The following is a 21,778-nucleotide window of genomic DNA, read 5'->3' as shown; positions in this document are numbered from 1 at the left end:
CTTATGTCTTCATGTATTAACGTCACAAACCGCCTCAAAAAGAAGGTCCGGGTCGATGTTTAGGCCTGAAATGATCTTAAAATCAGCATCATACTGATGATGATATGATAACATTAGTAGATAATTCACTCAAAAGATGCTCCTTCACCAACTCTTTGAGTTCTCCAAGTGATCAGCTCGGGGAAGATGGCCGAAGGACAACCCACACTACAAAATGTTCTTCTGCATGTTCTGCAATTACATATTTACACCAGAGAGGGCTCCAAATCCCCAAATATTACATAATGCAGCTTTAAATAGGCCTGCAATAAAATGTCCAAATCATGAATGAAAAAATAAGAGAAAATATTGCTTTGGATGACCAACTGCATTCTTTCTTTTGTCCAAAACATTTGACTGTAGTCTACATATTGTGTCTATTTAATTGTATCGTTTTCTGTCAAGCGTTTTCATTTTGGTGCATCTCTGTTTTATTCTGCACTGTTTTTTTCAACTGTATTTTTTGGCATAATGTGCATCGCCTGTTATTTATTTACTTTGTTTTGGTTTCTCCTTTCGCAGAATGATACCTTTGCTGATTTTGAGTCTATGACTGACCGTCTTCTGGATGAAATTGTGCAATACATACAAATCTACAATCTAACTGTTTCCAAGATAAGGTAATGCGCACACACTTACGCTCACTTCATTCATGGACACAGAAATTAAATAAAAAGGTTCACATTTTTTTCTAATAAAACACATTCTAAACCATATTATCTTGCAAAAAAACAATAAAGCATGAAGTGGTCCTGTGCAGCACTCTTGGTTCTCAATAGAACCATAGCCTTTACTGAATAACCCTTGAAGAACCATATTTTTAAGAGTGTAGTCTTTTGCTTGTTGTATAAATGCGTTTTAAGGGTTACACTGCATGACTTTTACCCTGATTCTCAACCTGATTCTGGCTGAGTCTGCAGATTTTGGGTCAGTCTGAGCCTAGTTGGAAGAGGAACCGCTAGCGTAATGTAGCAGCTTAAGCCGAACAGACCAGTGAAAACTGAGAGCACGAAAGAAGAAAATACAGCAAGTAAAACAAGAAAAGTGGTGAAGTCTTTCACGAGTGGAGCGAAGCTTTTTAATGAGCTGAGTCTAAAGCACAACCAAGTTTGTGTACATTTAAAAGTCTTAAAAACTGATCACACACATTACCCCTCAATGAAATATGTTTACAGCTCGTCGGTTTATCTGTGTTTCCTGGTAACAGAAGAGTAGTTTCCCACAAGTTTGAGTGCAGTTCAGTTCTGCAACAACTAAAGCTGTGAAGTGTGTCATCCCCAATAGTCGCCCAACAAATATCCAGAAACCAGTCAGATAGTGTGAGATAGACAGTCTTTTAGAGTGTATTAGATGTGTTGTGTATCCAAGGCCTTAATTACATTCAAAACCGGTCTGACCAATCTTATCTGATGTCCGCAGCTTTGTTGGTCACTCTCTGGGGAACCTGATAGTGCGTTCGGTGCTGACGAGGCCCAGGTTTAAGTGCTATCTCAGCAGACTGCATACCTTCCTGTCGCTGTCCGGGCCTCACCTTGGCACCCTCTACAACACCTCAGCCCTTGTGAATACCGGTATGATGAAATACGATCGCCCACATGTCAGTACACTCCACAAAACAAACACAGAATACGGCAATAAACCTAAATCCTCCATAACTATGACCGACCACTGTAACATACATGGCTTTGGTAAATGCAGTGAAATACAACAATGACAGTAAACACAGTGAACAATCCGTCTACCAATTAAGGTTCGTTAGCAGTAGGCTGTGATTGTCAGGCAATAAATATTGTTCTCCTTAAAAGGGAATTCCCTGCTGATTATTAAAAATTTCCACATTATTCAGCCATTGCGATGTAAGCAGTCATTCAGAGTGATTTTGTGCGAAATGGTGAATTGTAAAGAAAACAGATTTCTTTACAGAGGGAACCAGGAACTTTGATGCCTAATAAAGCCATAACACCAAAATTATATTAATAATTATAATAATAATAATAATAAGTTACATTTATATAGTGCCTTTCACAAACCCAAGGTCGCTTCACATAGCATGGAAAAAAACTAAGCAGTGGAGGAGGAAGAAAAATGTGCATTAAAGAGAAAAGTCTTTAAGTCAGATTTGAAAGAGGAAAAAGAAGAGCAGTCCTGAAGGGATTGAGTTAAGAGAATTCCAGAGTTTGGGGGCCATGGCACTGAAGGACCTCCCTCCCAAAGTGGAAAGTCTGGTGCTGGGAGAGGGAGTGTAAGAAGTCAGCAGTTCTCTGAGGTAGGGATGAGCAGGTTACGCAAGGCTTTGACAAGGGAGGATTTTACAGGGAGACCAACAAAGAGGGACACTACTGTCCAAAACCACCAGTGAACCGACACAAATCTTCTGAGTTTATATGGAATGTTGATAGAAAATAGTGATTTAAAAAAAATGTATTGCCTTAGAACACCCTGCGTGTATCCCTCCCCCATGAATGGATGTTAAGAATAGTCTTAAAACTCATAAAACAGCGTCTCGGTCATCAGGCAGTGAATTCATAACCGTTTCATGTAGGAACTTTCTGTGAGGAGCTTTTAGAGGTGGACATCTGGTTCCTATCACCACCACTGTGAACAATCCTGACTCTGTAAGTGTCTCTAGAACGGAGCGTTTCACCCCAAACCACTCTGAGTGACTCTGCTTACATCACAATGATTTAATTATTCAGCAGTTAAGAATTGAAGTAATTAACCTTTAAATGTTGCTCTATTCGTTGTGAAATTGCAAGTTCCCAGTGATGACGGGGAGTCCAGCAGAGCGTAACTGGCCCTTCTTCCCCCCCATAATTCAGGATGATATTAGTCTAAGTGGTTGCTGGCTAACGTACCAGAATGGGAAGTTAGCAGTCTCCTGCAAGCGTGTTGAACCATCCAATGATGAAATATACCTTCATTGGATGATTCAACATGCTCAGCACATGCTAGTCCTCCCTCTTACCGTCATGCAACTGTGAGACCTAACTAGCAGGTGGAATTGGCAGTGATTGAATTTGGGAGAAATGGAGAATTCATTTGAGATCTTGGCTCAAACGTGTAAAGTGTTTGAGCCATTCAGATTTAAGAATCTGTATTGAGTTATTTTATCCATACAGGTTCATAGTAGTAACTGGCCCAGGCTTTGAACACTGAGCAGATTTTGGACGACCAGTTACAGCTGCTTGCTGAATAGTTTTCTTCCCACGTTTTCTCTCCTCTCGACATCAGGACTGTGGTTCATGCAGAAGTGGAAAAAGTCCGGCTCGCTGCTTCAGCTGACCTGCCGTGATCATTCAGACCCTCGGCAAACGTTCCTCTACAAGCTGAGCAAGAAAGCAGGTTAATGTTGGGCATGTTTTGGAGAATGTGCATTTCTTTTGGACTCACTAAACTCACCTTTCTCTCTGTGGTGCAGGACTTCAGTTCTTTAAGAACGTGGTGCTGGTAGGCTCTCTGCAGGACCGCTATGTGCCGTATCACTCGGCTCGCATCGAGATGTGCAAGACAGCCTTAAAAGACAAGCAGACAGGTGAGGCTAATACTGCTGTGGTTCTTTGTTTACTGTAGGCCAGTCATGATCATAAATGTTTGCCTGATGATTAACTGTCATATAAATCGCAATGCAATGGCAATTAACAATATAATTGTCTATTTGTCTTTATTCTATGCAGTTTAAGCAGGCTACTTAGCTTCCTAACTATCTTTAATCTGTGGCTAACACCAGGTCCTACTGACAGGAAATGATCTACATTAGTATGCGCACACACAATCACAAAGTTCAATAGTAGAATCCACCAAAGCTTACGCTTTTTCTTAAAACTATAAATAAATGTGACCAAAAAACATTGTTCTACAAGCACACAGTTGTGAAAAATACATCCCAGGAAAACTTTAGATGTTTGCAACATATTTGGAGATACAGATGTTAAGTCTTCATTTAAATGGGGCTGATGGATCAAGGTGATATTAACAAATGACACTTAAAATTAGCATTTTTGTCATCAATTATGTCACTGAAATAAACAGACGTGCAGTTTCTTTATGTTTAAAAAGTAAGTGCACCCCTATTTATATCACTACGTTAAACATCAGTTTAAATTGGGCGCACCTCATCAGGTGCTAATGATTAGAGCACCGTTAGAGAACATCTTGGAGGAACGTGTCTTATTTAAACCTCAGATATCTGGTCTGGTTTGCTCTTTGTTACTGGAGTGTGTGGTTTCATCATACCAAGATCAATAGAGCTGACCGAGGCCTTCAAGAAGAGGGTTATAGGTGCCTTTAAGTCTGGCAGTGGGGTTCACAACATATCCAAAATATTAGAAATCAGTTTTTCCACTGTGTGGAAGATTATCAGGTAGTACGTTAGTGGAGAAGATTAAAATCCACTGCCAGCTTGTCCAGACTAGGCCGTCCCAGCAAAGGGCGTAAGCTGCTCTTGCCACTGTTGATGTAAAAGTGTATCTACAATTATAAATTTGACCTACATGGAAGGAGCACCAGAAAGAAGTCTTTGCCTAAAAAAAACATCAGGGCAAGACTGAATGTTGTTAATGAATATCTAGACAAGGACAAGGACTTCTGGAACAGTGTGCTCTGGACAGACAAGTCAAAGAAGCCATTTCTTTTGGCGAAACCAAAAAACCATGCCAGCTGTGAAGCATGGCGGTGGAAGTGTTATGGTATGGAGCTGCTTTGCTGGCCAGCTTGCAGTCATAGAGTCAACTATGAATTCTCTTTCATAGCAGAAAGTGAGGCCAGCTGTTAAAAAAAGCTGATGCTGAAGAAGTAAAGCTTTCAGCAAGATAATGATCCCAAACACACAAGTAAATCCACTGAGGAGTAGGTCTAGGGAGAAATGGAGGGTTGAGGAATGGCCCAGGCAAAGCCCTGATCTAAAACCATTTAAAATGCTGTGGGGGTTTCAAATCGTCCCTCAAACATTGCATTTCTTCCAGTGGATGATAGAAACTGTTAGACAGTTGGAGGAAAAGTCTACATAAAGTTGTTTGTCAAAAGGGGTGGTACCAGTTACGGAAGCCTGAGGTGTCATTGCTCAACAGACAAAAATTACACACGTGTTTTTTTTTTTTTTTTTTTTTTTAAGGTAAATTATTGCAAAATCATTGTAAAACTTCCAGTTTTTTGTTCTGTTACACAACATTTATCTGTCTGATTAGGGGTGGGCAATATAGGAAAAATATTATATTGTGATAATTGATACTACAAGACATCTCGATACATGATATGCATCGTGATATTTACTTTTTCTGAGATGAAGTCATTTGTTAGACAAAACAACCTGTAGTGCCACATATTAAAAACTAGAAATGATAAAACTACTACTAAAATGACTTAATTTACTCTTTTACAAACTGCTTCACTAAATCCAGTTTACCAGGCCTAATTATGCTCAGGTTGGAATGAAGCATGTAGTCTGTGTTTTTAAGCACTGATGATCTTCATGATGAGCTCAGAAAAGCATAATTTTGCCCACCCCTTGTACTGATTTGTCCACATATGAAGAAAAAGAGAAACATTTCATGGGGTGTACTTACTTCTTCACATGTAAAACTGTCTTACATCTTCATCTGTCTGTGGTTCAGGTCCAGTGTACGCGGAGATGATCGAGAACTTGCTGGTGCCGGTGCTTCAGAACAAAGACTGTAATCTGGTGCGCTACGACGTCATTCATGCACTGCCCAACACCGCCAACTCCTTGATCGGCCGGGCGGCCCACATCGCTGTTCTGGACTCTGAGATTTTCCTGGAGAAGTTCTTCCTGGTGGCAGGACTAAAGTTCTTTCAATAGCCTGTTAGAACAGAAGAACAATGCGCGAATACCTCACAACACCCTGACAGACATTCAACAGCGTATCACTATTTTTTTTATGACTTTAAATATGCCTTTGCCTTCATGTCTGGGGTAAAGAAAGCTATATATCAGTGTTTTTACGTTTTGTTCTTGATATTTCGTTTTTATTTTAGTCTGTTGTGAATGTGGAATTCATCACTTTTATTTTTGTACTACCACTTTTTTTTTCTTTTTTTTTCCCAAAAATGATTTTGATCGATTTTTAGCATTCTGTTCGTCGGCAATGAAATCAAGTCTCCTTTGTGGTATATTTTCAGTATTATTTATCTATAAATCTATATTTTACCAGTGTCCTTCCGCAGTACAATTCATTTGATTTTAACTTTGTTGATGCTGAACTGGAAATGTAGCTGCTAAAAAAAATAAAAACAGAAAAGAATGAAATATTTATTCGGAGGAACCGATTGAAGTCCCAAGTCCACTCGTTTTCTTCAATGTTGCAAAAAAAAAAAAAAGCGCTGTTCACCAGAATTTAAACGTATCGTTGGTCGACTGGCATCCGAACTGCATTAGAGTCCTTGTTTTCTATCGGTCAGTTGCCATTTGAGTACATGCATTTTGTACGACGGTTCATTTTTTATTACAATGATCTTGACTTCCAGATGAACTCCAGGTGTGATATGATTGTAGCTGATACAAAACAGCCTTGTACTTTTCTTTGGTTTTATATGCTGTCTTGTTCAGCCATAGCAACGTCATGCACAACACTAACCCAACCTGGCGTTGGGTACGAGAACTTAGCATGTTAGCATTTTACTACAGGGGTTTTTCCACATTTTAAACTATCTTGATTTGGTCGAGTCACGAGAGTCCTGTCGGATCAGATAGCACAGTCAACGATGAGTAGATGTTTGTGAAAAGTTTGGTTTCTTATGGGGAGTTAATTTATGCTTGTGAGCAAGAAATTGTATTTAAATAAAACATTAATTTTATCATTTGTTATGATGGTTTTGTATCATGGACTTCACAATTCATTAAATGTATCCAAACTGAACTTTTTGGCATCCTCTAATTTTTCCCTCTATTGTTGGACAGTAGGTTTGTTGTACTGCTAACAGGACTGGCAAAAATATTAGGTCACAATAGTTCAGTGTATTTTCACGATGTGCTACATGCGTTTCGATACTTGGTTTTTCCAAGATTTAAGAAGTTTAAACTGACAAAATAAAGTGCCGCATATAAAATACTGTGATAATTTACTCAATTCACTGTACATAGATTTATGTTCACTGTATTTAAATTCATATTCACTGTATTTAGATTCATATTCACTCTATTTAGATTCTTATTTACTGTTTAGATTCACATTTACTGTATTCACTTTTGCTGTATTTAGTCTTCACTGTAGATTCACATTGACTGTATTTAGATTCTTATTTACTGTGTTTATGAATCTAAATACAGTGAAAGTGAATCTATTCACTGTTTAGATTCACATTTACTGTATTTAGTCTTATTCACTGTGTACAGTGTCTGGTTCGGAGCTTGCATGGCTGGTGCTCCAAAGAGCTCCGTAGGCTCATGGTATGTTGTTTACATGTTGCTCTTTGTTGAAGGTGTGTCGTTTGTGCGCTGTATTGTTGTTTGTAACAGCAATCAAAAAAGAAAGTCAACTGAAACCATCTATCAGTCAAAACCCTCTTTACTCAAAGGCCAGGTGAGAAATAAGCACCCCCACCCCAAAGGGACACGAGACGTTTACTTGCTGTGAATGAGATTTTATAGATTACAACCAGGAGAAACGAGGCTACACAAAACCACAACTGTTTGCATGATGCAGTGATCTCGTTCCGACACTGGGGGGCGATGAAGGGCACAGGTGTGTATTCATGGAGGTGGTATAAATGCACAGGTGAGCATTCGGTGCATCCGTGTTCTTTTTCTAAACTGGTGAGGAAATGGACAATTTAGCATTTTCTTGCCCAAACTAGAATAAAACCTACAGACAACAAAAAATAAAAGTAAATCAGCCAATGAAATGTTAACAGCTCAGCCAAGGAGGTGTTGTTATAAGGAGTGTGACTCTAAGAGAAGAAGGAAGAGTGGCTCCACAGCCAGGTAGGCCTTTTACTGCAGTAATGTGAAGTGAAATGATGTTATTTTGGTAAAAAGTGGGAAAATGCAAAGCAGCGATTGTCGTAACGAAGCTTTAACACCACTGAGCCACTTCTATCGGAAAAGGGTTGAGGGTTTTGAAGAAGACGCTTGGCCCAATGCTGCCACCTACTGTCCTTCTGATGGCCGTACACTCCACTGAAGCTTAGCCCTACAAACCCGGCTTATTACCAATGCGTTGATTAAATCATTCGATCATTAAATAAGTAAATAAACCACCAACATGCGACTTCTATAAACTATGGACAAAAATACTTGAAGATGATCATAAAATATCAGTGGTGCTGCTCTAGTTTCCGCCCTGGTGCTCTTAGCGCTCTGTTATAGTGATTATAGAGACTTTCTCCTCACCTGGGCGATAGTTTAAGATGGTTGGAGAGAGACTGCAAACCTAAACAAAGACAAAGACTTAAACTCGTCCGCTTTTCTCTCTTTGGGGAGTTTAGTTAACCATAAATATCTTCTTTAAAGCTGTGGTTCTCGTGTTGGTGTTCTAGATAAAGATCTTTCAAAGTAGAACTGATCCACAGTCAGAGCTCCAGCTGAGGGCTGTGTAAGCTAAACTGAGGTCATTTCAGGTAAAGACGATCTTAAGGTTTAAACTCAGCGGCGTCTCTTAAATCTCAAAGCCTTTAATTAGTAATCAACTCCACCTGTTCATGGTGATGATCAGGGACAGTGGAGAACTGCACCATCTGCTGGCGATGAGGCGGGACAGTGCAGAACTGCGCCATCTGCTGGTGATGAGGAGGGACAGTGCAGAACTGCGCCATCTGCTGGTGATGATCAGGGACAGTGTAGAACTGCGCCATCTGCTGGTGATGAGGAGGGACAGTGCAGAACTGTGCCATCTGCTGGTGATGATCAGGGACAGTGTAGAACTGCGCCATCTGCTGGTGATGATCAGGGACAGTGTAGAACTGCGCCATCTGCTGGTGATGATCAGGGACAGTGTAGAACTGCGCCATCTGCTGGTGATGATCAGGGACAGTGTAGAACTGCGCCATCTGCTGGTGATGATCAGGGACAGTGTAGAACTGCGCCATCTGCTGGTGATAAGAAGGGACAGTGTAGATCTGTGCCATCTGCTGACAGCAGACAGTGCGGGACACTTTTCTCAAATCTGGGTCCATCGGCAGAACGCCTGGGTGGTGGACACCGCCGCGGCTCCCCTCGGGCCATCGAGGGAACGCCTGGGTGGTGGACACCACTCCAGCTAATCAGCTTCTTCAGAAGTGCCTGATTGGCTGAATCAGAAGCGTCTGTGTTAGCTCTTACCATAGTATTGAAGGTTAGTCAAAAAAATGCTTATGGCCTTAAAATAAGCGAGTGGCTTGAAACTGCATTGTGTGTTCATAAGGTGTACTTTAAAACCCTCTGAAGACTTTCATCTGTGCTGTTTGGGTGAGGATGTTCTATTACAGTGCAAAATTGAAGGAACCTCTAGGTTACATATACTATAGTGCCTCAGAGGTGTTAACTATCAATGTGAAGCCTGGTACTAAACTACTTAAAAACTTAAACAGTACATGCACCAAATACACTTTGGTGTTTTTAACATTAAACCAAACAAAAAGTAATAAGCATGTATGGTGCTTGGTTTCAATCTTAGTTCAGTGGCCTAGGATTCTCATTCATGATGACTCAAAAATGTATACAGAATTATCATATTACCATGCCAAGAAATGACTAGAGGTTACCGTCATTTTGAGAACTAGTCCTGAAATTGCTGCTGTTTATTAGAACAGAAAATAAACCACGCCTGGGCAGTGGAAGCCAGCATGGTGGACGTTACCACCAAGCCTGTAAAACAGTAAGTACTGATATAAACACACACACACAATTGATCGCTGCTACATTGCCTGTATTTACTCTGTAGGGCTAGGCTTCTCAGTTGTGGTAGAAATATGTTTTTTTTAAAAAAGCAATTTTCTTGTCTTCACCATCGTTGACAACACCGTTCACATCACAAGACTTATTTAAATTTTTATTTTTATTGACATCTCTGATTGGCTGCTTGCTCATTAATATGCAAATATATGCATAAGATGAATAAGTCAATGAGATTCTTGGTGCCTTGCATTTTGGGAAGGTTATTTGTGCTGCAGAAAATCCAGCTGAATGACCCTTCAGACTGATCTTTCAGACCAACAACCAAGAACTTTTCAGCATGGAATGAAGATCCAGAGGCCAAAATCCAGACCCAGCTTCCTGAAAACATCACAGTGTTAACATGATAAGAGCTGTCAAAGAAAGTGAAAACAGTTAAACGTGTCTACAACATTTCTTCAGTTACTGCACAGTTGACCTGAAAATCTTCCCTGGATATTTTAAACAGTTTTGAAGGCCACCAGCAGATGGCGCAGTTCTACACTGTTCCTCCTCATCACCAGCAGATGGCGCAGTTCTACACTGTTCCTCCTCATCACCAGCAGATGGCGCAGTTCTACACTGTTCCTCCTCATCACCAGCAGATGGCGCAGTTCTACACTGTTCCTCCTCATCGCCAGCAGATGGCGCAGTTCTACACTGTTCCTCCTCATCACCAGCAGATGGCGCAGTTCTACACTGTTCCTCCTCATCGCCAGCAGATGGCGCAGTTCTGCACTGTCCCTCCTCATCGCCAGCAGATGGCGCAGTTCTGCACTGTCCCTCCTCATCGCCAGCAGATGGCGCAGTTCTGCACTGTCCCTCCTCATCGCCAGCAGATGGCGCAGTTCTACACTGTTCCTCCTCATCGCCAGCAGATGGCGCAGTTCTACACTGTTCCTCCTCATCGCCAGCAGATGGCGCAGTTCTACACTGTTCCTCCTCATCGCCAGCAGATGGCGCAGTTCTGCACTGTCCCTCTTCATCGCCAGCAGATGGCGCAGTTCTGCACTGTCCCTCCTCATCGCCAGCAGATGGCGCAGTTCTGCACTGTCCCTCCTCATCGCCAGCAGATGGCGCAGTTCTGCACTGTCCCTCTTCATCGCCAGCAGATGGCACAGTTCTGCACTGTCCCTCCTCATCGCCAGCAGGCGGCGCGGTTCTGCACTGTCCCTTTTCATATCCAGCAACAGGTGAAGTTCATCACTAATTAAAGGCTTTTAGATTTAAGTGACGCCGCTGAGTTTAAACCGTAAGATCTCCTTCAGCTGAAGTGATCTCACTTTAGCTTACCTCAGTTGGTGCTCTGACTGTGGATCAGTTCTACTTTGGAGGATCTTTATCTAGAACACCAACATGAGAACCACAGCACTAAAGGAGATATTTATGCTTAATCTAAATGGAGTTTAGGTCTTTGTTTAGGCTTGCAGTTTCTCTTCAACCATCTTAAACTATCGCCCAGGTGAGGAGAAAGTCACTATAATCACTATAACAGAGCGCTAAGAGCACCAGGGCGGAAACTAGAGCAGCACCACTGATATTTCTGCAGTTAGCTCTTTATAAACACTTCACAACAGTGATGTAGGAAGCTGAGGGCTAACATTATTAGCATGCGTGCTAGCAGTTAGTGCTCTTGTTGAGATTCTCCTCATTAACGAGGAAAACATTGGCAGTTCAGCCCTCCTGAGGTTTGTAGACGGAGCTCTGAGCTGATCTGGTCCTGCTGAAGACTCACTGCTTCTGTTTTGTTCTTGTAGCTTTACATTTTCACACTGTTCACTAAAATAACAGCAGCACTTCATTTCAGAACAATGTCTGATCAGCCTACCTGACTCTGGAGCCGCTCTTCTTCCTCCATTTGGAGTCGTTCTCCTTCTAACACGACACCGCATTGACTGATCTGTTAACATGTCATTGGCTGATTGGTCCGTTATTAACTCAGACCTCATGAACGTACATGAGGCCTATTTTTAACTCGAGTTAATTGTTGAGGGGGCATGGGAGTTTCCCAACCAAGTCTACATGTGTTTTGTGGATTTGGAGAAGGCATATGACTGTGTTCCCCAAGATATTCTGTGGGAGGACCCTTTCAGTGTGAGCGTTGGTCTCTGCCAGGGTTGTGCCTTGTCTCCACTCCTGTTCGAAATCTTCATGGACAGGGTGTCAAGGCATAGCTGAGGTCAGGAGGGCATTATGTGTGGACACCGGAGGGTGGCGTCTCTGCTATTTGCAGACAATGTTGTTCTTTTGGCTGGATCACATGGATGCCTACAGCGCTCACTGGAGAGGTTTACAGCAGAGTGTGAAGTGGTTGGTATGTGGATCAGCACCTCCAAGTCTGAGTACATGGTCTTAGCCTGGAAAAAGATGGCATGCCCACTCCAGTTAAGGGTAAAGGACTTGCCCCAGGTGGAGGAGTTTAAGTATCTTGGGGTCTTGTTCACGAGTGACGGGAAGAGGGATTGTGAGATCAGCCGCAGACTGGGACAGGTGGCAGCAGTAATGCGATCACTGTACTAGACTGTCGTGGTGAAGAGGGAGCTGAGCCATAAGGCTGCTTAAACACACTGCCACATGACAATCAGTCCTACCTTAAATGGAGCTCGACCTTAAATTCACTGATACGATAAATGCAGTCCCACCTTAAATTCAGTGCTACCTTAAAAGCTGTTCCACCTTATATTCAGTGCTACCTTAAATAATAATAATAGAAACAACAACAATAAGAAGAATAATAATTTTTGTTTATATAGCACTTTTCATGCCAGTGGCAGCTCAAAGTGCTTTACAGATGCTAAAACATAGTTATACAAGAAATCATTAGTATGCATTTAGAATCTGAAGAAAAATGAAAAAGATAATAAGATACCAAGAAAATACCAAGAGACAGGGAGTTTTAAAACTTTAATTTAAAGTTTTCTTAGGACGTCCAGTAAGAAGGGCATTACAGTAGTCAAGTCTGCTTGTAACAAATGCATGAGCTAGTTTCTCTACATCGCTCTGAGAGAGAAAAGGCCGAACTTAGTAATATTCCTCAATGATAAAAAGCTACTTTAGTAATTGTTTACATGTGGGATGAAACGGAGCTCAGAGTCTAAGATCACACCCAGGTTTTGTACTTCAGGTTTGGTATATGAAGCTCTAGATCTAAGTTTCTCAGAAATCATTTTTCTCTGAGTTTCTGTACCAACAGTCAATATTTTTTTCATGATTTAATTGTAGGAAGTTTTGCGACAACCACTAAGAAATATCTGACGCACAGCTGGTTAGTCTGTCTACAGAGTATTGATCTTCAGAAGGAATGGAAATGTGTAACTGGGTGTCATCAGCATAGCTATGAAAATGGATACTATGCTTCCTAATGACATCATCTAGAGGTAGCATGTACAAAGAGAAAAGCAAAGATCCTAAGACTGAACCTTGAGGGACTCCATAAGAAATGGCAAATCTTTGTGATGAATGATTTCCAAGTGATGCATGAACTGCCTATTACTTAAATATGATTTCAACCATTCTAAAACTGTGCCTGAGAGGCCAGCCCAGTATTCAAGATACTAGATTAAAATCTTGTGGTCAAGTGTCAAAAGCTGCACTAAGATCTAAGAAAAACAAAGAATTTTGTTAATCATTGCTAAGCCTGAGGTCATTCATAATGTGAATCAATGCTGTCTCTGTACTATGGTTAGAACGAAAACCAGACTGAAACTTCTCATATAAATTGGTTGATATTAGATGCACATTTAGTTGTTTGAAAACAACTTTTTCTTAGACTTTGCTTAGAAAAGGTAGGTTTGAAATTAGTCTAAAGTTATTTAGTACAGAAGGATCCATGCTACTCTTGTGAGCACAATCAATAGACATCTTAAGGAATGAGGTAGGAACAGAGTCAAGATCACTAATGTCTAAAATTCCCTGCCACCATCAGTCCAGTACTGTAAATTTCAGCCGTTAGAAATCTACTGCCACCTTAAATTCACTGTCATTTTAAATTTACCCACAATTTAAATTTAGCCCACGCTTAAATCTATTGCCATCCTAAAATTAGTGATACCTTAAATCTCTTGCCTCGTTAAATTTAACTGCCACTTGAAAGTGCTGGCCATCCTATAGTCAGTGCTACCTTAAAACTTCTTCCAAGTTAAATTGATTGCCACCCTGGATTTAGTGCTACCTAAAATGTATTTCCACATTAAATTCAGTTCCACTTTAAATTTACTGCCACCTTAAGATCACTGCCAACTTATATTTTCTCACAGACATAAAACCTTAAATCTACTTCCACTAGATATGGGTAATCCAGGTCCAAAAAGTCAAAACCCTCCCCAGGATTTCGTTCCAACTGTCTGAACACCTTTGTTGCTGGTTTTAGCAAATTAGAGAAGCCAAGCAGTTGGAACAAAATTCTGAGGAGGGTTTTTATTTTTGGGACCTGGATTATCCCCTCTTACTGCCACCTTTTACTCAGTGCTGCCTTAAATCTACTGCCACATTAAATTTGCTAATGTCCAACATTCAGTGCCACCTTAAATTTGCTACCACTTTAAATTTACTTATACTTTAATTTAACTACTACCTTAAATTTTCCACCATAACATCAGTGCTGCCTTAAATCTATTGCCACTTTATTTACTGCCACCTTAAAATTACTGATTCCTTAAATGCACTGCCACCTTAAACACATGTAGCTTTAACTTTTTCTTTCAACTCTGCACATATAACAGTATTTTTTTACTATTGTTTTTAGTGTTTTCTACTTATTCAGTGTATTTTTTCCCTAAAATTATATTTGGCAAATGGAGAAACAGCAAAGTCATAATTTCACTGTACAGTGTAACTGCCTGTCTCTGCAGTGCATATGACAATAAAACTCCTGAATCTTAAATTCAGAGCTCCCTACCACTGAGAATATTTTTTTCATATTCCTTCATTGCCAACAGCAGCTTTGTGTTGACATTGCAGCAGATACAGTACAGCACTACACATGAATTTATAGGTGGGTACGATACAGTAAAAATGTATTATCATGACACTTGAATAGGTTTTCACAATAAACAAGCATGTTTTGTTCTGTTTGATAAATCGTGATAGAGAGAATGCACAAGTACAGGTGCATTTAGAAGATACTGCAAAACCATATGGTCCGTGCATTTTCTGGTCTTTCTATGTTCATTTCAAAACTAGTATTTAAAAACAGAAAAATGGGTCGGTTCTCATTTTTTACTCTGTTATTGTCAGTGGGAAAATTAAAAAATAGCTTCATTTTACAGTATTACACAAACTAAATATGTCCAGTACTGCTATTAGATACTTTGTAAACCATTATATTAAGATACAGTGTAGTACTTTGGTCTAAACAAAGGGGAGAGTGAAGAGACATCCGAAAGTTGACGGTGGTTTGGTTCAGTGTTGGGGAGATATCCAAAAGTTGATGAGGCTGAAGTGCAGTTTCATTCTGGTGCCTTGGGCACCTGAATATTAATGCTGCTCTATTAAAGGTGAAACAGGAAAATTCTGAAAAGAAGCTAAGGTGCCAGAATGTACACTATACTGCTAGAAGTATTCACTCATCTGCGTTCACATGTATATGAAATTGAGTGACTTCCCATTCTTAATCCATAGGGTTTAATATGATGTCAGCCCACCCTTTGCAGCTGTAACAGCTTCAACTCTTCTGAGAAGGTGTTCCACAAGGGTTAGGAGTGTGTGTATGGGAATTTTTGACCGTTCTTCCAGAAGCACAAAATGTGGGGTCAGACACTGATGCTGGACGAGAAGGCCTGGCTCACAGTCTCCGCTCTAATTCATCCGGGTTGAGGTCAGGACTCTGTGCAGGCCAGTCGAGTTCTACCACACTGGTGCGCAGTCATGTTGGAACAGGAAGGGGCCGTCCCCAAACTGTTTCCACAAAGTTGGGAGCATGAAATTGTCCAAAATCTAAAACATTAAAGAGTTCCTTTCACTGGAACTCAATTTTATATGCCCTACAATTTTGTGGCTGAGTTGCTGTCATTCCCAATCGCTTCCACTTTGTTATAATCCCACTGACAGTTGACTGTGGAATATTTAGTAGTGAGGAAACTTCACGACTGGACTTGTTCCACAGATGGCGTCTGATCAAGGTATCACACTGGAATTCACTGAGCTCCTGAGAGCAACCCATTCTTCCACTAATGTCTGTAGAAACAGTCTGCAGGCCTAGGGGCTTGGTTTTATACAACTGTGGCCATGGAAGTGATTGGAACACCTGAATTCAATGATTGGATGGGTGACTGAATACTTTTGGCAGTATAGTGTATCTGCTGCACCATGCTGCACAAGGTAGAATGGAAAAACTTTAGTGTGCCCACTTAGTTTTGTCAGTTAAGGACACTAATTATTTCTTTCCTTAGAAAGGGGGATTATTGCATGATAAAAAAGGATGTTTGTTTTTTCTTTTCTTAAATTTGCATTCGTGTTAAAACCTTTTTCACAGGTTCTTGAAATGTGATTGGCTTGTTTCATGAGGAGGACCAGTCAAATTGAGATGTCACTATGGAGACAGATGCTGGAAGTGAAAATATAATTCTGCTAACTAAAACTGCTAACTTTTAAAAACTTGTCGCTAATGAACACACCACCTTACGGATCTGTAAATAAAAATATTCTTTCTGTGTTACAGTGTCTGTCTTTCTTTTTGGGATTTTATAAATGAGAAAAACATTAAACCCATGTATTACCATTGGTTAGTTAGTCTGAAGAAGTGCAGCATAAATCAGATTATTCAAATTCTGTTCACTAAATGCTTATTCAGCTGTGTATGTGTAACTACATTTTCTAAAATCAATGTGCAAATAATTGAACTGCATGGGGTGTATTTATATTTCTAAGGTGGAAATATGCCATATCATGCAATAAAAAAATTTGATGTAGTATGTAAACATATTTTGGAAATGCACCTTTCTCTCTGTGATCAATATATGCAAAGTAAACTACAAACTCTTTAGAACTCAATGCTTTGTTATGAAGTAAAGACATTTGCATATATCAACCTATTCAATCTACAACAATTTAACCCCTTTCATTTAGCCTATGACGGTTTAGCCAGCACAGGTCAGCCAATAAGAACAGACCTCATTTACATATATCAGTGTAACCTGTGAGGATTATGGCTTATTTTGGCAGTTGAATATATGTTATTATTTTGCAAGAAGAAAGTGTAGCCTGTTTAAGCTTAACAAATGTGAATTGTTTTGGGGGGGGGTCTTGTCGCTTCATTGCTCACTAGCAGCTCAACACAGAGTGACAGCATTTCACACACAGTGAGCGAACAGTGTCGAAGTTAATCTGATTACAGAAATACAGGGACAAAATATTTTATTAAAGAACATTAAAATATGAGAGGAGACCTTGGAAGCTTGGAATCTTCAAGGAAAAACCTTGCCCTCAGATAAAGGAGGTTGTGGGTTTGAGTCTTGTTTGGTACAAATCTGGAGGATGGGAGAAGGAAACAAAGCAAAACACACCAAGTAACTGCATAGTTTTACATCCGTTTAGCAAAAGCACTCTAGGATTTTGCATACCCAATGGGTGAAGTGCCCATTTTTTGTTTAGGGGGTTCTCATCCCCCCCTTTTCACACCCAGTGAGAGAACAGTGTCCAAGTTTATCTGATTACAGACTTACAAGGACAAAATACTTCATTACATAATATTAAAATATGAGAGGAGACCTCTGCTCTGACGACAGAACGGCCACTAAATTAAAAAACTGAAGGTTGGACAAAAAGTTAATACACTGCTACAAATTCATGGAACTTTTGGGAAGTCTTTTATGAAAATGTATCAAACAACAATTTTACGTTATTCATTCTGAAATAAACTGAATCAGAATTACTGCAGGTAATGATCTGACTGATTAGATTAAGTGAATACTGTGATAAATCAAGCGCGTTATCATCAGGACACCATCCGGAATCCCACTCCATCTGCAGCACTGGTGACCGTCGAAAGTCCAGAAGCCTGACTGTGGAAACTGGGCGGATCATGTGACTCAACAATGAAGGAAGTTCACACTCCAGGCTTCACTGGTGCCTCACAACAGGAGCTTTGTGTGTTAGCAGGTGAAACAGGTCAGTAATAATAGGGTCGGAGATTCCTGTAATGAGCCACACCCACTCCAGCTAATTAGCTTCTTCAGAAATGCCTGATTGGCTGAATCAGACGCATCTGCATCAGCTCTTACCCTACTATTGAAGGCACGTTAAAAAACCTTTGGGGACTGAAACTGCGCTGGTCGTTTTCTTATTATGCACTTGGAGAAAGCTGTCAGGACTTTTATAGTCTTTTTTGTGGGTAAAAAAGTGGTGGTGCTGCACATACCATTATGCCTCAGAACTGTTTACCATCAATGTGAAGATCAGTACTAAAGTATTATAAAATGGAAAACACATCTGTCCAAAATAGTCTAGACCTCATTCTCAATTTACAGACTGTGTTATGAAAAAATACTCAAAGACTGATTTTTACATATTTGGGCTTAAGCCCAGCATAAAGAATACTTCATAAAGTTAAAATGACAAACAGAGTCTGCAGCTTTGTTGGTCACATCTAACTCTGTGCCCTAGTATTCTCATTCATGGTGACTCAAAGAATTTGCATAATCATCACATTGCTGTCAAGAAATGACAAGAAGTTACCATCAATTTGAGAGCCAGTCCTTAAATAGCTGCGGTTCATAAGAGGATGCTTGTTCTTCATGAGATGATTACAATAATGCATGTAAAGCCTTGTTAGTCTAGAAAATGCTGCTGATACTCCTAAAATAAGGAGTAGTGTGTTAATTGAGAAATGTGCCCAACAACTACAAATTCATGACCACAGTGTCAAATGGAGAGAAAACTGCTTTATCAGCCAGTCTTAACATGGAGCTTCAAGCTTGTCCTTTATGGTAACACAGGAAATTAGCCTATTACCATACCTGGATATAAAAACTTACCATCAATGTGAACACTAGTCTTGCAGCAGTTAATATTTACATCTTCTTTTCTTTTATAAATTTTGGCTGCTCAAGTTGCTTTATGCCCCCTCTGACATGCTAGAGATAGTAGGCTACTCACATCCTGCCCACAGCAGGACCGCCTCTTCAGCAGTGAGGGGGTGGAGCAACTGTGCCAGCCCAAATTTAATCTGTTCTCTGCGTGGGCAGAACACTTGACAGGTTCTTCTGAATCAGACAGTGTTTCAGGCCTAACTGAGAATGTGGACACGGACTCTGGCCCGGCCCTGGGGCGAAGCCCGGCGGGGTTCGTGGACACGGACTCCGGCCAGGCCCGGCCCTGGGGCGAAGCCCGGCGGGGTTCGTGGACACGGACTCCGGCCAGGCCCGGCCCTGGGGCGAAGCCCGGGGGGGTTCGTGGACATGGACTCCGGCCAGGCCCGGCCCTGGGGCGAAGCCCGGTGGGGTTCGTGGACACGGACTCCGGCCAGGCCTGACCCGCGGGGGTTCGTGGACATGGCCTCCGGCCAGGCCCGGCCCTGGGGCGAAGCCCGGGGGGGTTCGTGGACACGGACTCCGGCCAGGCCCGACCCGTGGAGGTTCGTGGACACGGACTCCGGCCACGCCCGGCCCTGGGTCAAAGCCCGGGGGGGGGTTCGTGGACACGGACTCCTGCCAGGCCTGACCCGGGGGGTTCGTGGACACGGACTCCGGCCAGGCCCGGCCCTGGGGCGAAGCCTGGGGGGGTTCGTGGACACGGACTCCGGCCAGGGCTGACCCCGGGGGTTCGTGGACACGGACTCCGGCCAGGCCCGTGCCGCGGGGGTTCGTGGACACGGACTCCGGCCAGGCCCGTGCCGCGGGAGTTCGTGGACACGGACTCCGGCCAGGCCCGAGCCGCGGGGGTTCGTGGACACGGACTCCTGCCAGGCCCGAGCCGGGGGGGTTCGTGGACACGGACTCTGGCCAGGCCTGGGGCAAAGCCTGGCGGACTCTGGCCAGGATATGACTGAAGAAACAAAGAGCATACTGAAATGAAAGAAAGAATTTTGAAAAGCACTTTAAAGAAAAGAGATGGTGGTGCGATGCTGGTATTTACTGTGTGGGACTAGGATTCTCAGTCGTGGTAGAAATACCTGTTTTTAAGCGTTTTTCTCGTCTTCACCGTCATCGAGAACACCGTTCACATCACTAGCTTTATAAAGACTCATTTGAATTTTTATTTAATTGGCTTCTTTGATTGGCTGCTTGCTCATTAATATGCAAATATATGCAACACATGTGGAAGATGAAGAAGTCCGTGAGATGCTTGGTGTCTTGCATTCTGGGAAGGTTATTTGTGGTGCAGAAAATCCAGTTAAACGACCCTTCAGACTGATCTTTCAGACTGAACTCAGACCAACAACCAAGAACTTTTCAGCATGGAATGAAGATCCAGAGGCCAAAATCCAGAACCAGTTTCCTGAAAGCATCAAAGTCTTAACATGATAAGAGCCGTCAAAGAAAGTGAAAACAGTTAAACGTGTCTACAACATTTCTTCAGCTACTACACAATTTGTTCACCTCATTCACTCAGCAGGTTGACAACATAAAAACAATTGTGATGTTAAACGTTTATTACTAGCAATACTATTATTTACTTTGAGATTATATAAATATACACACATAAATTGTCATTCATAAAAAAACAAAAACAATCAGGTAAACACCAGTAGACAACAAGCAGAACAGAGACCAGCCAAAAACTGATACCACCTAAAAACTACATTAGTAACATAAAGAAAAACAGAGCTGCTAAAAACATCTATTATTTTTCTCTGTTGGTCATATTTCCTAACATACTGTGGATAAGAACTGCCAATAAAAGTACATGAATGATGGAAATCTAAATTTGAAATATCTCAAACAGTATCAGAAACGTTCTATGGGAATAAATAGATCAAATGGCCAAATCATAAACTGCCCAAAAAAGAGTGTTGGTCATGTAAGGGGCAGGCGTTAGGCATTCAGGCCTGAATAGGGCCAGATCATGTAATGCTGAGTACAGCTTTGGCTTGTGTCTATGTATGTGGACCAATTTTGGCATGACTGTTATGCACCAACAGTGAAGTCGGACCAAATTCTAAAGTTTACAGTTGTTTCTATACAATTTTCTAAAGATTACAAGATTTTTGACACAGATATCTGACATATATTTTAAGGAGGAAATTAATGAAGAATTAACAGGTTTTATTGAATGTCCTGGTGACCTGAAATCTTCCCTGGCAGTTTTAAACTGTCCCAGTCCCTCCTCATCACCAGCAGATGGTGCAGCTCTACACTGTCCCTCCTCATCACCAGCAGATATTGCAGTTCTACACTGTCCCTCCTCATTACCAGCAGATGATGCAGTTCTCCATTGTCCCACCTCATCACCACAAGATGATGTAGTTCTGCACTGTCCGTCCTCATCACCAGCAGATGATGCAGTTCTTCACTGTCCCTCATCACCAGCAGATCATGCAATTCTACACTGTCCCTCCTCATCACCAGCAGATGATGCAGTTCTACACTGTCCCTCATCACCAGCAGATGATGCAGTTCTACACTGTCCCTCCTCATCATCAGCAGATGATGCAGTTCTGCACTGTCCCACCTCATCACCACAAGATGATGCAGTTCTGCACTGTCCCTCTTTATCACCAGCAGATGATGCAGTTCTACACTGTCCCTCATCGCCAGAAGATGATGCAGTTCTGCACTGTCCCTCCTCATCACCAGCAGAGGTTGCAGTTCTATACTGTCCCATGTCATCACCAGAAGATGATGCAGTTCTACACTGTCCCTCCTCATCATTAGCAGATGATGCAGTTCTACACTGTCCCTCATCACCAGCAGATGATGCAGTTCTACACTGTCCCTCCTC

The 21,778-nt window shown here is 41.6% G+C and overlaps 1 protein-coding gene and 1 long non-coding RNA gene across 3 annotated transcripts in view; one reads left to right on the top strand and one right to left on the bottom strand.

Annotated features, from left to right (window-relative positions):
* Positions 1–6,911, top strand: part of fam135a (family with sequence similarity 135 member A) — a 55,784-nt gene extending 48,873 nt beyond the window's left edge. For both annotated transcript variants that reach the window (XM_017700928.2, XM_017700927.2), the window contains 5 exons: positions 562–659; positions 1,459–1,610; positions 3,271–3,381; positions 3,458–3,571; positions 5,649–6,911. In XM_017700928.2, the coding sequence (XP_017556417.2) occupies positions 562–659; positions 1,459–1,610; positions 3,271–3,381; positions 3,458–3,571; positions 5,649–5,854 (681 nt within the window). In that variant the 3' untranslated portion in view covers positions 5,855–6,911. The remainder of the gene's footprint in view (positions 1–561; positions 660–1,458; positions 1,611–3,270; positions 3,382–3,457; positions 3,572–5,648) is intronic.
* Positions 6,912–7,619: 708 nt separating this feature from the next.
* On the bottom strand, positions 7,620–8,517 carry LOC108429266. The gene is made up of 2 exons (XR_001857990.2): positions 8,384–8,517; positions 7,620–7,804 (listed from the first exon to the last, which is right to left on the bottom strand). It is a non-coding gene; the product is annotated as an uncharacterized LOC108429266 (long non-coding RNA).
* Between the last annotated feature and the right edge of the window lie 13,261 nt (positions 8,518–21,778).

The sequence above is a fragment of the Pygocentrus nattereri genome, chromosome 22, assembly GCF_015220715.1.
Source record: "Pygocentrus nattereri isolate fPygNat1 chromosome 22, fPygNat1.pri, whole genome shotgun sequence".
NCBI classification, from domain to species: Eukaryota; Metazoa; Chordata; class Actinopteri; order Characiformes; family Serrasalmidae; genus Pygocentrus; species Pygocentrus nattereri.
This window is presented reverse-complemented; position numbering and strand designations above follow the sequence as displayed.